Here is a 15,429-nt window from a genome sequence, read left to right on the forward strand (position 1 = left end):
TCCTGGGCCTTCGGCATATTGTAGTAAGGATGCGCTATACATGCTATTCATTATTATCATATGTTCTGAATATCTAAAGTTGGGAGCAATCCCATCCTAGAAAGGGCACTGTCAGTGTGCTTTCTCAGGTGTTTCTCCCACCTCTTCTTACGCTATAGAAAACAGATCATTACATTAAAATAAATGTTACAGTTAATGTTAATGAGTTAATGAATAACAAGTGCACAATGTACTCTAAAGAATAAACAGTGAGTGCTTGTTTGGGCTACATGAAGCCTAAATAAGCACCCCCACCCACCCATTATTATAAACTATAATATTTTGAAGGAGAAAAAAATGGTAATCTTTGATTTGATCCCAAGACAACAAGGGATATACTTATTTAGGCTACATATATCCTAAATAATGTCATTCATCGATAAAAGTAGGTAAAAACAGTAACAATCTTGAAAAAGAATATTAACATAAGTAGGTACCCATTGTTGAGTAGAAAAGTGATTATCTATCTTACAGTGTAATTATAAAGTTGTTGTTTCTTTTCATTTTTAATCTTTGTTTTTTTGGTGCAAAATTTATTGTGTTCATTTAAAAAAACGTTTCTGTGTGAATTTTACAGAAAAAACTTAATTTAAGACACAAAAATGTAAATTTCCAGTTTCTAAAGAAACCCAAGCTTTGGAGGAAGTCTCCGAACTTTGGCAACCATTTTCTCGCTAATTTTACCTGTCGCAAAAAGTGACACCCACCTCCTTCAATCGCAAATATCTTGGATTCTGTTCATGATAGACCGGTAATTTATTCATCAAAAGCAAGATAAATGAACAAACTTTAAGATGATATCAATAACCCCATATGCCCAAAAATTAACGAGCGCCTTTTTCCACCACATTGAGACACACATGTGAGATGAGTGGCTACTTGGTATACCCTGTTGGTAAAAATGGACTCAACATGAACTTGCACCATGAACTTCCAACAGAAGTGTCGCCTGTTTACAGAGTGCTGGCCACCTATTTGTTTGTTTTCACACAGCACTTGATCTTCTTTGTCCGAGACGTCTCATTTTGTTTAACCAGCGCACATTGTCTTCCTCGTTTGATACACTGTGTAGAATTTAATACTCACAGTAGATGTGAAATCTCCCTTCAAATGAAAAAAAATATGGGTATATTATATTTAATGGACCTTATCGTGTTCCTTAGCTTACGACCACCTCCAGTCGGAACCTCAGAAGGGAATGGTTTGTTTTCTACATCTTTAAAACAACCTGTATTCTTCTAAAAAATTGGAGACTGTGACCATCTTGGACAATTTCAAATAGAGAAAATTTTGTACGACTAATGGTTTCAAGTAGGACCATGGAAGCAGAAAAAATGAAAGAAAAAACCCCAACAAAAAAGCAAGTCTCCACCATTCTCTCCTCTATACGAGGGGATATCAATAAGTTTTTTACCTGAGTATGAAGGAGTGTAGCTACAAACTTGAAATTTGGTATGTGACACTTATTTCTCTATGTAGTCACCAAGCGCAAGAACACATTTTTGCCAGCGATGAATGACCTTGAAAAGTCCTTCAGAAAAAAATGACCACTTTGCCAGATGAATTCTGCACTTTGGCTTTTTGGTGGAGGGGGAAGATGGTGTTTTCCATTGCATTGAAGCAGATTTTGACTCTGGGTCGAAGCAATAGACCCTGTTTTCATCCATTGTTACTAAACGGTCAAAAAGTTGTCAGGATCTTCATCAAACATGTCAATCATTTGCTGACTGCACTGTGCTCTGTGTTCTTTTTGATGAGGGGTAAAGAGACGCGGCACCCATCTTGAAGACACTTTCGACAAATTCAAAAGGCCATGAAGAATTGTCTCAACAGATCCATAGCTCAAGCCAGTTTCAGTTTCTGCACAAAGTTGTCCGAGAGTAACGCGCCTGTCATTCAGCACAATCTTCTTGACTTTTGAAACATTGTCTTCAGTCACGGCTGAGACAGGGCGACCTTCTCGAGGGTTGTCTTCAATGGACATGTTACCACATTTGAATCGCTTGCATCGATATCTGACCACATCATAGCTTGGGCAGATATCTCCATACACTACTGACATTTCATTGTGTACAGACAGTGGTCGGAGATGACTAGTGAGAGATTTCACTCGTCAGCTGGCCCCTCTTCGCATCATGTAATTTACGCAAGATTGGTGACGTAGTGCCTCAAAACTATGCCACGTCGTACATTAATTCATAGTCTGTTCCTCTCAAAATCACTTCCACTTTTTATTTCCTATTTAATACCGGGGACAGAGACAGGAGCGAGGAGTCATCTCAGTCAATATGTCGGAAGTAGTGGTATGTTGTGAAGTTGATCAATAAATGGGCGCATATTTTAATAAATTCATCAAATTTATGCTCCAAGGAAGGAAAAGGAAGAACAAGAAGAAGAAGATGAAGGAAAAAGAAGGAGAAGAAGAAGAAGAAGAAAGAAGAGGAGGAGGAGAAGAAGGAGGGGGAGGAGGAAGAGAAGAAGAAAAAGGAGGAGGTAGAAGAAGAAGAGGAGAAGAAGAAAAAGGAGGAGGAGAAGAAGAGGAAGAACAAGAACAAAAACAAGAACAAAATGACAAAGAAGTAGAAGAATAGAAAAGATTTTGTGTATTGTGCGCACTTATGCAATGAGATGCTGGCCAAGAATGAGGAGAGGGGATGCGACGAAGACAGGCCAATAATTATATTGACCGAGAGGAAACATGGAGTACGGTATGTTTTGAATTTTTCATCAAAATCTTGGCTAGAATTACAAGAATGTTCTGACTCCATCTTTCGTGCGTGGTTGTGGGTATGACGTGACAAAAAGAGAAATGGTGTTAAAAACCCATTCAGACAAACCCTCTTGTTTAATTTACTATGAAAACAATAAGGTGATTCATCGGTTGTGAGGAACAGACTATTAGTTGTACGGCGTGAAATTTTCACCGGATGCCTGACCACAATCTCGCCTGAATCGAGGAGTGACGCGTCTCTACTTTTTTGTCTCCGCCGTGGTTCTTTTCCGTGGAGACAAAAGAACTTCATTACAGCTCTCATTAAAATTTTTTCCATTTTGTGAACAAAAATGAAAAGAGCTAATCATGCTTTCAAGGGTGATGTTAAACTACCTGCTGTACAACCTGAACTAACGGAAATTCCCAATTATTGGTGTGCATTCTTAGTTTAGATGGATCTTGAACATGTTTAAATTTCAAGTTCATAGCTCCACTCCTTCATACTTAGGTCAAAAACTTATTGATAGCCCCTCATACTTTATCACAGTTTACAACAACTTATACAGTAGTAAAAACCAGTAAAGTTAGAGACTGTATATTCTGAGTTCAGTGACTTCAGCTTTTTCAAAGTGTTTAACTGTAACAAAGTGGGATGAACATGCATCAAAAAAGGGATGTGGCTGGTTAATAAATGTCATTCTTTGGTAATAAAAAAGCCATTGTGGACTAACAACCCTAAAATCCTGTATCCACATCCTCTCTTATAAATGAGTTATAGTTATAATTGACCTGTGACGATGTTGTATCAGAAGGCACTTTATATTTCAAAACATTTTCTTTTGAACTCTAACTTTCTTTTAAACCCAGAACTCCACACCACAGGTGCAAACATTTAGAAAAGTCCAATGGTTTATTAGTAATTATTACTGTTTCCAAATTAGATTTCATGACAGCACCCGCATCCTTCAAAAAGAAGGCATTTGTCGCAAATTTACATAAAAGTACAAACATGAAGAAAAAAACAAGCATTATTGTATGATCCTTATCTGAAACAGCACTGAACACAACCAAAATAACATGGAATGGGAAAGAGTAAAAACTGCATTGATCCAAGAAAAGTTCATTTGCATGGTAGTGCATTTTATCAAAACAACGAAATAATGACATTAGAAAGGAAGTTCTATCTGGTTGCCAGAATAATCAATCATCATAGTGGAGGGTAGACAATATCAGAAAAATCTCTTACTACAAAGTCATGACAAGGAGAATCTCAGTCATGGCAAACAATATAAAAAGGCAATTGCGAAAAACACAACCAACAGAACACAAGTTATACCTTACAAGTTTGACATGGATACAATTCTTGAAAGTCAACATACGATATCATGCATTGCTGACACAATGCAGTGAACGTCAGCATTCCTCAAAAATATACCTGTACTTCATACATACAAATGCTTGAAATCTGTGCAGACAGTCACAACAATATCATTGAAATATGGGCAGTTCATTGTCAACAGCTAACAATGTTCAATAACTGTTTCAGCTCTGCTTCCCACAGTTTTTTAAACTGAATTTGCAAAAAAAAATACATGCTTATAAATTTATAAGCGCTCAATTAATTTCTTGTGGTCTTTCAATAAAATCCAAGTAGTAGAATTAACATTTTAAAGTCTGATCAGTTTGCCCTTGTCCTTGAAGAGTGGAAAATCTTTAAAGTTTAAAGTATAAGAAAATAATTTACCCTACTCCTGCTTAACCCTATGAACCAAATCACACGCCTGAGCATGAGCTACTTTTACCCTTCGCCCACTGGAAGAACGCCTCAGCGTTCGGTGGAGTAAATCTAACAGTCGACCCAAGAAAGGTCAGATGCACAAATCTTGTGTGCTCAGGGAGCGGGACTGAAAGGTTTAAAAACCTCAACCTTCAAAAGAAAAAGTATGAAATGGAATACGTTTAACTAAGGCTCATTGCAACACCATAGGCAGGACCTCCAAATGTAATGTCCATCTCTGCCTTTCCAAAGGACACAACACAGACTTAGAACAAAAATTGGACAATCTATTGTTCAAATGAAAAATCGCTACATGCAACGGTAAAATTGAATTAAAATGAGGCAATAGATCTGAAACTTGGTAAAGAAATAAAAAGCTGCCTAACATTATTTTGTGCAATCTCTGTAAGATTTGGGAGAGGTGAGCTGGGGTGCAGATCCCCTTTCAGTCTGGTCCACAAATCCACCTAGTACTAGTAATTAATGATTATACTGAATGTAACCCACAGTGAGTCGATAAATAAACAAAAGAAAACCGTCTGTCTTGAACATTAAAATCAACAATATAATACTTTACTAGAAATCATAGTGATCAAACAACACTAGTAACAGCAAGCCCCAGCAGAAGCAAACAATACAGTCAACAAACCTTCTGCAACAGCTACAGCTACCTGTCCAAGATAACAATCTGTGCAAACACCCCCTCCCCCCCCCTCCCCTCCCTGTGTTCTTCTATTACAATGAGACAATGTGTCCAAGATATCCACCTGTCTAAGACAACCACTTTTCTCCCGACAATGGGTATCCATCTTGGACAAATCCTACTGTATCTGTCTCTGGACAACGAAGAAATGCAAAGCCATGTCATTCATAAATGCCAATTCATAAAAACACAAACAGTCATGCATAAAACATGAACAAAGAAAAAGAGTGAGAACACCACACCATGTAACACTAGTGCTCCACGGTAGATGAGATCTTTTACTCCATACACACATAAAGGAGAGCAATGCACGTTTACAAAAGCTTAAGTCCCCCCTGAACAGTTATCATAACACTCCCATGCTCTTATACTCACTTTCCATTTTCACTTCTTGAAGCTAACCTATGTCAGAAAGTAGTAAGCAAGCCTTTCTCAGTAAGTGAATGAAAAGAAACTAAACTCTCTTGATGGAAAGTATGCGCATCAAAACGTCTGATGTTTTCTTTTTTTAAAATACACATCACAACAAATGTGAACTAAATAACGGTTAACAGGTACTATACAGATCACAATGATGGAACTAAATTCAGCAGCTTGGAAGAACAAGAACATCAAAGAGCTGTGCTTTCGTTCCATTTCACTCAAAGACATAATTACATGTGTACAAAAAGTCTTCATGGACCCAAAAGGATTTGTTCAGAATTCACATAATATGGGCAAACTCAGCAGAAATGTACAAATACATCATGCATACAATATCACAATGAAGTCTTGAAGAACGTTTTTTCACCAAGGAGACAAGAGTGTATTAAAAAATCTGTTTTGTGTACAAGAGGTTGAGACATTCCCCTCCACACTCAGACATCCCAGGTTCAATCTCTGAAAGATTCCCATGGTACTTTTTCACTAAGTAATCTTATCATGGTTCTCTAAAACCAGATCAGTCTTGTAGCCAAAATATATTAAAATGCAAAGATGCAGGCTTTCTTAAACTTAAACAATCAATGTGCGTAGAAACCAGGCCAAACACCTTTAACCAGATAACAAAATAACCTTACAATAAGAATCAATACAAAGTTTCAAAGACTAGAAATCTAAAAAAGAAACAACATCAGTCGAAACGAAATTTGTAACAAAGATATGAGCAAAGAAGCAATGTCTCACCACTTTCAATATTGTTCATCTCTTACAGTGTTTTCGACCAAATATTCTGGATCATATAATAATGAGGCTCTGAATACAGGGAAAACAAATTACTGAAGCCCAAAAGAAAACCCAATATGGATGTGATTACTTTGAAAAGGGAATCAGAGATACCGGGCATTATATGTCCTTAATGTCATGCTTGTAAAAGGGCATATAGAAATATAAAAACATCCTCTGTGTATGGTAACCTCTAGTCATAATATAATTTTTCTAATTACAATGTGACAAAAGACATAAGGGCATATAGAAATATAAAAACATCCTCTGTGTATGGTAACCTCTAGTCATAATATAATTTTTCTAATTACAATGTGACAAAGGACATAAATGAGTGCCCTAGTATTCTAATGAACTCATAATTTGGTCATAGATTAGGCGTACAATTCTAATATAAAGCACATATATTATGGAGATTTTCAAAAACGATGTAACATTGAATGTTACTTTGGGTTTAAACCATACAAGATGGAAAAAGATCATGAAGAAGAATTTTTTTTAACTACGACAGTTTGTGATCTGTGGGTCATCTAGAAATAAGAAAGTTGTCACCTATTTAAAGACAGGTGTGGGTTGTTTTTTTTTTTTTTTTGGGGGGGTGGGTTGCTTTTTTGTTTTCCATTTTGTCACAAATAAGGATAACTACACTGAAACAGTATTAATAACTACAGATGTTTTACCCAACCTGAGAAGGATACAACCTCCCAGCAGAAAGATGGAGACACTCAATTTAAAAAAATCCCCCGCCACAGAAATTCGAGCTTGAATGTTTAGTGTGCGACTGAAAAAGTGCACAGATCACAATTAGGTAAGGAAGAAACAAAAAAAAAAATGTTTATGTGCCAAATTGTACAGATTTAACATTAACAGCCCTTGCAAAAGAAAGAAGCAGTGATTGGAGATGAGGTAAGTATCACAAGGAGCACACATTACTCTTTCGTGATGATGTGGTTTGCTGTGACAAAACCTACACAAACAATTGCCCAGCCGATTATAAGAAAAACCCAGCCTTTATGAGCAAATGGAGACTTGTGCTGGTAGTTATGGCCAATAGCTAGGATATCCCGCCGCGCAAGATAAACAAGAGTTGCTGGAATAATGTACTGGATGCCTGCTCCTGCATACGAACCAGTTATACCTACAAGGAATTCAACCTCGTTAGTCCCCATGGCAACGGCCACTGGAGGGATCAGTGCCAGCAATGGACACAGCAGTTTTTCCACAGCCCAGTTCAGTTGTCCTGAGCGAGGAGATATTGAGGCTATGATGTTGTTCCTCAGCGTTATCGCAATGATCGGAAAGCTTGTGGACAGAGTAAACACAGGAAACAAAGCCAAAAAATACTGGAAAGGCACAATATCGGTCACCGGGTCGCACGAATAAGGTTGAAAGTTCAGAGTGTAAAGGTCATTGATGTTCTTGAAAGCAAACACAGCCGTGAAACTCAGCAGGATGTAGAACAAAAGGATGATGAAGTAGTTACCAGCCAGGACAGGCAGCAGGCGGGATTTGTTCTTGATGGGTGTGATGAGAGAGGGCAGGGAGTGGTGACACATGAAGCTGTACACGCACACACCAAACAGGTTGGGCACCCCGGCTATGTCTGCCACCACGGGGTTCCCCTTCCCCTTGCCTTGGCCAAGCTGTATGGAGGTCAAGATGATCATCACCAGAAAAGCTGAAAAGCAAGAGAAAAATAGTAAACAGACATGATCTATATATATATTATGTGTCGGTTCAATATAAGACAGGTTACATATCCTCAAGCCAGTATGCAATGGGTCTATTCAATACAACTATCCCCATGGAAAAATTTCAGAAGCTGGCCATTGATCAGGTGTAAAATATACTGCCATCTACACTTACAAAGACTTAGAAGTTATTGAGTTCAAAGCAGAAAAAAAAGTCATCAACAACAGTGCAAAAGATAAAAAGTATAGAACATTCTTTATTTTGAAAACTGAATTCTTGATAGAATCTTACTCATGTAATAAAACTGCTTTTTGTTTTTTTTAAAAAGGGAAAATTCTATACCTTCAACTTCAAGTACACTTACAGTTAAGTCCCCATTTAATCAAAATAAAAAAGAAACAATATCATCTCACTCGCAAAATTTCAACCTTTTTAGCCCTTCCCTTCAAATTATATCTGCAAAGGGGGCCTAAAGATTGAGAACGAACGTTAGTTCAACAACAAAAATGCTCTCTATTAGAGACAATTTTGTAGATCATCCTTGTCATAGAGCATATATGTGAGGCATCGTGGTGAAATCAGGTGCTCATCAAAATAACGAAATCGGAGAAACAGGCATTTTTCCGCTAGTTAGACAATTTTTATCGAATTTTTTATTTTTGGCTCAAATCCTTTTCATGGGAATATTACTGAAAAACTTTGATAAAGGGCACAAAGTGTCATTTTTCAGTTTTCATAGACTCTTTAGCTGTTGGAGTTACCAAACTTTGGCAGCCATTTTCTCGCTACTTTCACCACTGAAACCAGGCAACCTTACCTCTTTCAAAGGCAAATATCTTGACTCCTATTCAAGAATGATGCTTTTTTGTTTCATGAAAGCAAAACAAATGAATAAGCTTTCAACTCTACATGCCCAAAAATTGATGAGCGCCTGATTCCACCACGTTGTGCCACATATAGGCTAGGATGCCAAAGATTCAAGTAAAATGATATGACAAAATAATTTTATAAAGATATAAAATAACAATACAAAAAATGTGGAGTGGTGACCTGACAGCTGAACATGACACTAGTTGCTGATTTCACTTGGAACAGATCACGATAAAAGTGATGCTGAAAAAAGTAGGGGCAGCACACCACATCAGATCCCTCATCAACATTGTACTATACAGTACAGCACAACACAGATTGCACTTCATTACCTGTCCATCGAGCCACAGAGGTGAAAATTTGTAGATATTTTGTCTTTTGGACGTTGAAAAACACAAAAGGTCCAAGGAGGACAAGAAACGCCGCCTGCAAAATGGAACAGGGAATAAGCACCATGAAAACAACAAAAATACTTGATACAAACATAATATACATAAAAATGTCATGGCCATACAGGGCTGCGTCCTGTGTGAAATTACACCATTAAATTTTCAAAACTGTGCAGAGATCTTAACCAGTAAGCTTAAGTTGAAATGACAAAATTATACTACTTATTATGCAAATAAATATAATACATGTTCATCATTCTCAAAAATATCATTATCTTACATAAATCTTAAGACCTTCTTTAAGATTTTTCTTTGCACATCTAAACTCTGGATAATCAAGACCCTTTTTAACATTTATCTCTAACAACCCCTGATGTACATAAATTTCCAATTTACAAAAACAGGCTGCATCAAAATGACCAAGGTCAGATTTTGTTTAAAGTCCTTTGGGTTTTAAAAAAAAAACAATACAGTATATCTTCTGTCAGGCCTTAGAAAACAAACGCATTCCTTGAAATTGGAGTCAAGTCAGCACAAAATGCAGATTCTATAAATAAGTACCTGCGTTACTGACAAGAGAGTACCGAATAAAATACTTCAGTGCGCTTGTTCTCAGCGGGTATCAAGGGAAGCGCTTTGCCAAAATGCCTTACTGCACGGTTAGCATATCTCTTTGTTTTATGTTTTAGTAAACATTTTACAGCACTGGCAACACAGTAAGGTTATATAAGTGCAGAAGATTTGAGGTGTTACAAGAGTTTACTAGAGAGTATTAACTCACTCAATCCTGGGAGTTTTTCCTGAAATTGTACCCAGAACCTGGTCATTTTGGCACTTATGTAAGGGCCCACTAGTAACCACAAATATCATCCAATTATTTGGAAATTTGAATCAAAATACAATCTAAGATCGATCTTTAGACATACCAGATTTGAAGCATGTAGATTTAATAGTTTTGCTTTGGAGTATTGTACAAATTGGCATTTTGGGGAGCTTATTTTCTTTTTTACAAGGCCGAATGAGCAAGAGCAACCCTCAATCGATATTCAAATATTATGCTTGTGAGTATCTAGATCTATATATTGTATGTCATGTATAAAAAAGTCTGTTGAATACTTTCATAAATTAAAAAAATGCATGTGTGAGAAAGACAGAGAGAATCGATTTCGAGACATGCTCAGCTGATCAGTGTGAACAAACATGCTGAAACTGCCTTCATAGAAAGCACAATTTCTCCGTGTGTAGAAACAGTAGAAACTAAATTCCAGCACCCCTCAAGGCAGAATTGGCCAGGGAAATAATAAATTGACCTTATATAAAACTTGAGGCTGTTTTCCGAAATGAAATAACTAGTATACAGAACAAAACTATAGAACCGACTTATCTCGGTAGTGGGATTGAACGCAGCCCGTGAGCTGACGGAGATATCTTGGTCACGGGATTGAGTGAGTTCAACACAAAATAAGGAGAGACCAGGACAAAGGCGTTTGATAAGAAAGAAGGTGCAAACCACACCACAGCATCTGCCAACCATCCGCTAGCATCTCTTTGCAGGTTAAAACATTTTTAATGAATATTTCACCTAACCCTTCAATATTTTCCCATAAGGACAAAAGAGCAAAGACTTTATTCAGTGTTCAGATAGGAGGAGTACAAAAGCAAAGCAACGATCATTGGAAAATAGCAAAGCTGAAAATAAATCGACACTAACAGCAAAAACACTGGAAAGAAATAAAAACCATTTCGATCTAAATAACCATGATACAAGTTTTAAAAATCCAGGTTTCAAAAAACGAAAGGTGTCCCAAATTAACTAAACACATGCGGAGAAAAGAAAGAGAATATGATTCATAATAAGTGTAGGCTACTATTCTACATTTAATCATAGAACACACAAATCTACATTTTGTATTGATAAAGAAAGTTTACATAATTGAGGTAGGGAGACATAATTAGACATTTTTACTTGAAGTCCAAGTAGTTTAGTTTAGTAAGAGTTTTATGGCGCTAGCAACTGCATAAGTCCAAGTAGAAAAAGCTTCTTCTAATTTGTACCATATATACATTTACGTGTACCCATAGCCAGATCATTTCTATTCAGGTTTATTTTACACTATAGGCTCTTTATAAACTTTATTAAATAATAAATAAATAAAATATGAAATCTGAGCATAATTTCAGTTTGATAAATAAAATGAAATAAATAGACAAATAACATTTTCTTATTAAAAAATAAATAAATAAATAAATAAATAAATAAATAAATAAATAAACACCACTTTTATGAACTTCTGAATAAGATATCAATTCATAATCCCAAGCCATGAAATTCTTAAATCTATATTGTGTGGCAATGAAAACGCATCACTTTTGTAAACAAGACAGTTCAACGGAAAAATGAAAAAGCAAGCAAATTTTTATGTATATATAGACTCAACGATCATCAACAATTACGATGGGTATTTTTTGTCTGAAAACAATGCCAAGTGGAAGTAGATTGGAAATGTTCGTTAACCACCTGTGAGCAAATGGAATGGCACTCCGGGGTAAGACTAAAGAAAAAACAAGCTGAGTACAGTGGAATCCTGATATAACGAGAAGGAGGGGACCGGTGCAAAATGTCTGTTATAACAGGATTCTCGTTACAAGAGATCCAGTAATAAATTCAGGGGAAATAATAAAGTAGGCCTAATCTATGAGTCTGGTGGTCTGTTTATTTACTTTCGTTATCTCCGCATGTGATGATTTGGTTCAACATGACCTCTAGGTCTTATATTATACTTGATAAAAAATCGGATCAGGTTTCTTTCTCTAGCACTACCAAAGTGGACAGCTCGGCTTTGGCGATCAGAAAAAGGGGGCTCTGGCTCTAGGCTAACTCACCCGCTGTGCTGTCCCCCACCCCACCACACCCTGTGGTGAGTTCCGTCTGCTTGCGTCCGTCACACATCCACTCCATCCATCACATTGCTGTGACCTCTCCATCCCCGCATCGGAGAAGTGAGAGGCATAGTAGGCTTAGATAATCTAGACTACACTGACCTATCATGCGATTCGTTCTCTGCCTGTCTGTGCATACCACATCTTCCCCCCTCATTCGCTCTGGCCTTCATTATTGGCACACGTGGGCTCCCCCACTCTTTGTTTTGAACTATATCACCAACATGTTTCTCAACCGGCGAGGTTTTACATGTATAAAAAACAGCCTACGCTGTGTACAGCAGCAGTAATATGCCGCTATAACCGACTCACATGTTAGTCTGAGTACGCTATAGCAGTATTTTATTTACAAAGATAAAGAAGGGAAAAAAACGGGGTTTCAGAATAATGTCTTTTTAACAGACTTTTTGTTGTTTCAGGACTCGTTATAAGTGGACTCCACTGTATAAGCAGGCCATTACAGAGTGTCAAAAAAACACATATTAGTAACATATTAACGACTGAAGGAAATTGTAGCGTTTAATGTCTGAGCATGATGCCACATTTAAGAGAAAGTGGAAGAAACCAGGTAGTAAGAATGCTCTCTGTAGGCTGTGGCACTCAATATGTGACAAGGCAACTTGGATGCCACCAGTCAACCATAGTCTGCTTTTCAGATTGACTTCACACAACAAATTCCATTGCTAATAAACCTATACCCCGAAAAGTTCAAGCAACAACTGCAAGTCAGGATAGGGAAATTGTTACCTCTCATCTGAAAGAAAGGACTTGTGCTACAACAACTGCCAGGAATGATGTTGCACTGGTGGAAATTCCATCAGCAAAAAAAACCAAGGCATCGAAGACTACAAGTCGCAGGGCTGGCTGCACAATGCCCCTATTTTGGGCCCCATTAACAAGGCAACATAGGATCAAAGGCTCCAATGGGCAAAAGATCAGTTACAGGATACAATTGTAGAGGAAAACAGTCCTTTTCAAGGATGAATCAAGGTATTGCCATGACCACAGCGATGGCCACCAGTAAGTATGGAGCAGGGATGGTCAATGGTATGTCCATCTCTGCATTGTCGAGACAGATTGATGGGGAGGCCCCAGCCTCATGGTGTGGGGTGGAATATCGCTAGGAGACTGCAAACAATTGATGGTGACAGACAAAGCTTAGACTGTCGACAGCTCAGCAGTATACTGATACCATTGTACATCCCACCCTGGTACCCTTCATGAATGACCACAAGGATCTACTCCTGCCGCATCAAGACAGAGCCAGGCTGCACTTCAGAGACTGGCGCGGCCAATTTGTTTGCCGGATAAGAACCAAACAGAATATACTTGGGACCAGCTTGGATGTTCTCTCCCAGGACTCAAATCAAAACCTAGAAATCATCAGGAGTTGTCCAAAGCCCTCATAAATGAATGAAACAACATCCCACAAAAGAGGATTGCCTGCTTAATCAACAGTATGAAATGTCAGTGCCAAGAAGGCATACCTACGACAGTGGAAACACACACTATTGAATACCAAACTTTAAATTTGAAATTTCATTGTATATCAAACCAGCAACTTTGTATTTGCAAAGTGGTTCATTTCAGCGGGGTGTAAAATTAGAACTTGATGATGGAGATTCAAAATGCTTTGACAAAACTGTTAGGCAACATGTTAAATCAACATTATACTTAAGCTTCTCTCATTGGTGTTATACAAAATTTATCCAAAAGTTTTAGTGATGCATCTTCATTGCAGCTCAGCATATTTTCACACACCAAGCAACTATAGTGGGGCCTGCATAAACCAAAATCTGCACGACCTTCAGATTTTATTCGGTTTAGCCAGGTTTTCGGTTTACAGACGTTGTTCAAATTGCAGTGACTGTTGACAGCACAGGGTTGGGAATGCCATGCTTGCAGCAAATTTCACTTTGTGAAAGTTTTTTGTCCTATCTACTTCTTTAAGTACCTGCAATCTGAGAGGAAGGCCGTACCAATTGTGCTTTCTCTTCGACATTGTCAGCTTACTTACTCTGCCAAACAGTTGCACAGAACAGATCAAAAGAGTACTGTGCTCTTTGCTAGGCTAGAGAAGTGAGAAAGGCCAATGCCAGTGACGATACAATACACACCCCGAGTCGCAATGTGCTCCAAGTGTAAGGCTGAGATGTGAACTAGCTTTAAAGGGACTACAGGCCATGACCAACGGAAGGTCGCTTGACAGATGTACTTTTGCTATCCTTGAAACATCTGTCCCAGAATGTATGCCTACTAATGTATGTGATAAATGTAAGCAAATACAGTCAAACTTGCCCTGACGGCCACCTCTATTAGACGACCACCTGTACAAACGGCCACTTCCCATTTCCCCCCTTGCGTTTTTTCTCTATAATTTAACTGTGTAAAACTGGCACCTGTCCAACGCGGCCGCGGCCACAATATTTTAACCCACCATATTTTAACACACAACCCATATCACACTAAGCAATAACACCGGTCTTAGACGACCACCTTAGTGACTCCTTTACGTTTTGTCATAAATTGTGCGTTGGCCCCTGGCGTTGTGGGCGAGCCGTCATAATTCAATCACCAGTCGTTGTTGTTAGGTAGTCCCTCCAACCGATCATGTTGCGTTGGCCTCTCCCACTGTCGACAAATAGCTACCAATTTTCAGCTGCTGGTGAGGTAAGCGTGTGATCCCTCATAACCCATAAGCCCTGCCCAGAAGTCATATACACAAATCGTAAGTGAGATGAGTGGTCACTGTTTACCCAGTCTGTAACAAAGTAACAAAGGACATCAACATGAACTTGTGACAGAAGCGTCGCTCGTTCTCCGAGTAGTGGTGACCCATGCGTTTGTTTTAACATGGCACTCGGTCTTCCTCGTCTCAGGTCTGATACATTTTGTTTTATTGTCACCCTTGTACAAAATCAGCAACAAAATAAAAATTACAAACAAAAGACAAACGAACAACAACAACAAAAACAACGATACTGCTACTCTCGATTGGGACCTCAGATGGGAATGGTTTGTTTTCTTCATCTTGATCAGTCCTGCCTAAGACGGCCACATGTCTTATACGGCCACTTTTCTCCTTGACAATGGGTGGCCGTCT

At 38.1% G+C, this 15,429-nt stretch overlaps 2 protein-coding genes across 4 annotated transcripts in view; both read right to left on the bottom strand.

The window, feature by feature from the left end:
* Positions 1–1,711: 1,711 nt before the first annotated feature.
* Positions 1,712–2,101, bottom strand: LOC101862017 (protein GVQW3). The gene has a single exon (XM_005093807.1). It carries the CDS (start codon positions 2,099–2,101, stop codon positions 1,712–1,714), a length of 390 nt encoding a protein of 129 aa, XP_005093864.1.
* A 1,540-nt stretch (positions 2,102–3,641) lies between these two features.
* The window catches only part of LOC101856249 (transmembrane protein 104), a 44,428-nt gene continuing 32,640 nt past the window's right edge, over positions 3,642–15,429 (bottom strand). For all 3 annotated transcript variants that reach the window (XM_005093783.3, XM_005093782.3, XM_005093781.3), the window contains exons 10-11: positions 9,330–9,423; positions 3,642–8,113 (exon numbers count right to left, since the gene is read on the bottom strand). In XM_005093783.3, the coding sequence (XP_005093840.1) occupies positions 7,365–8,113; positions 9,330–9,423 (843 nt within the window). In that variant the 3' untranslated portion in view covers positions 3,642–7,364. The remainder of the gene's footprint in view (positions 8,114–9,329; positions 9,424–15,429) is intronic.

This window comes from Aplysia californica, unplaced genomic scaffold, assembly GCF_000002075.1.
Source record: "Aplysia californica isolate F4 #8 unplaced genomic scaffold, AplCal3.0 scaffold00069, whole genome shotgun sequence".
NCBI lineage: Eukaryota > Metazoa > Mollusca > Gastropoda > Aplysiida > Aplysiidae > Aplysia > Aplysia californica.

What these genes read in the sequence shown, in the direction of transcription:
- LOC101862017 (XM_005093807.1), bottom strand. Translation starts at nt 2,101, where the DNA reads ATGTCAGTAGTGTATGGAGATATCTGCCCAAGCTATGATGTGGTCAGA.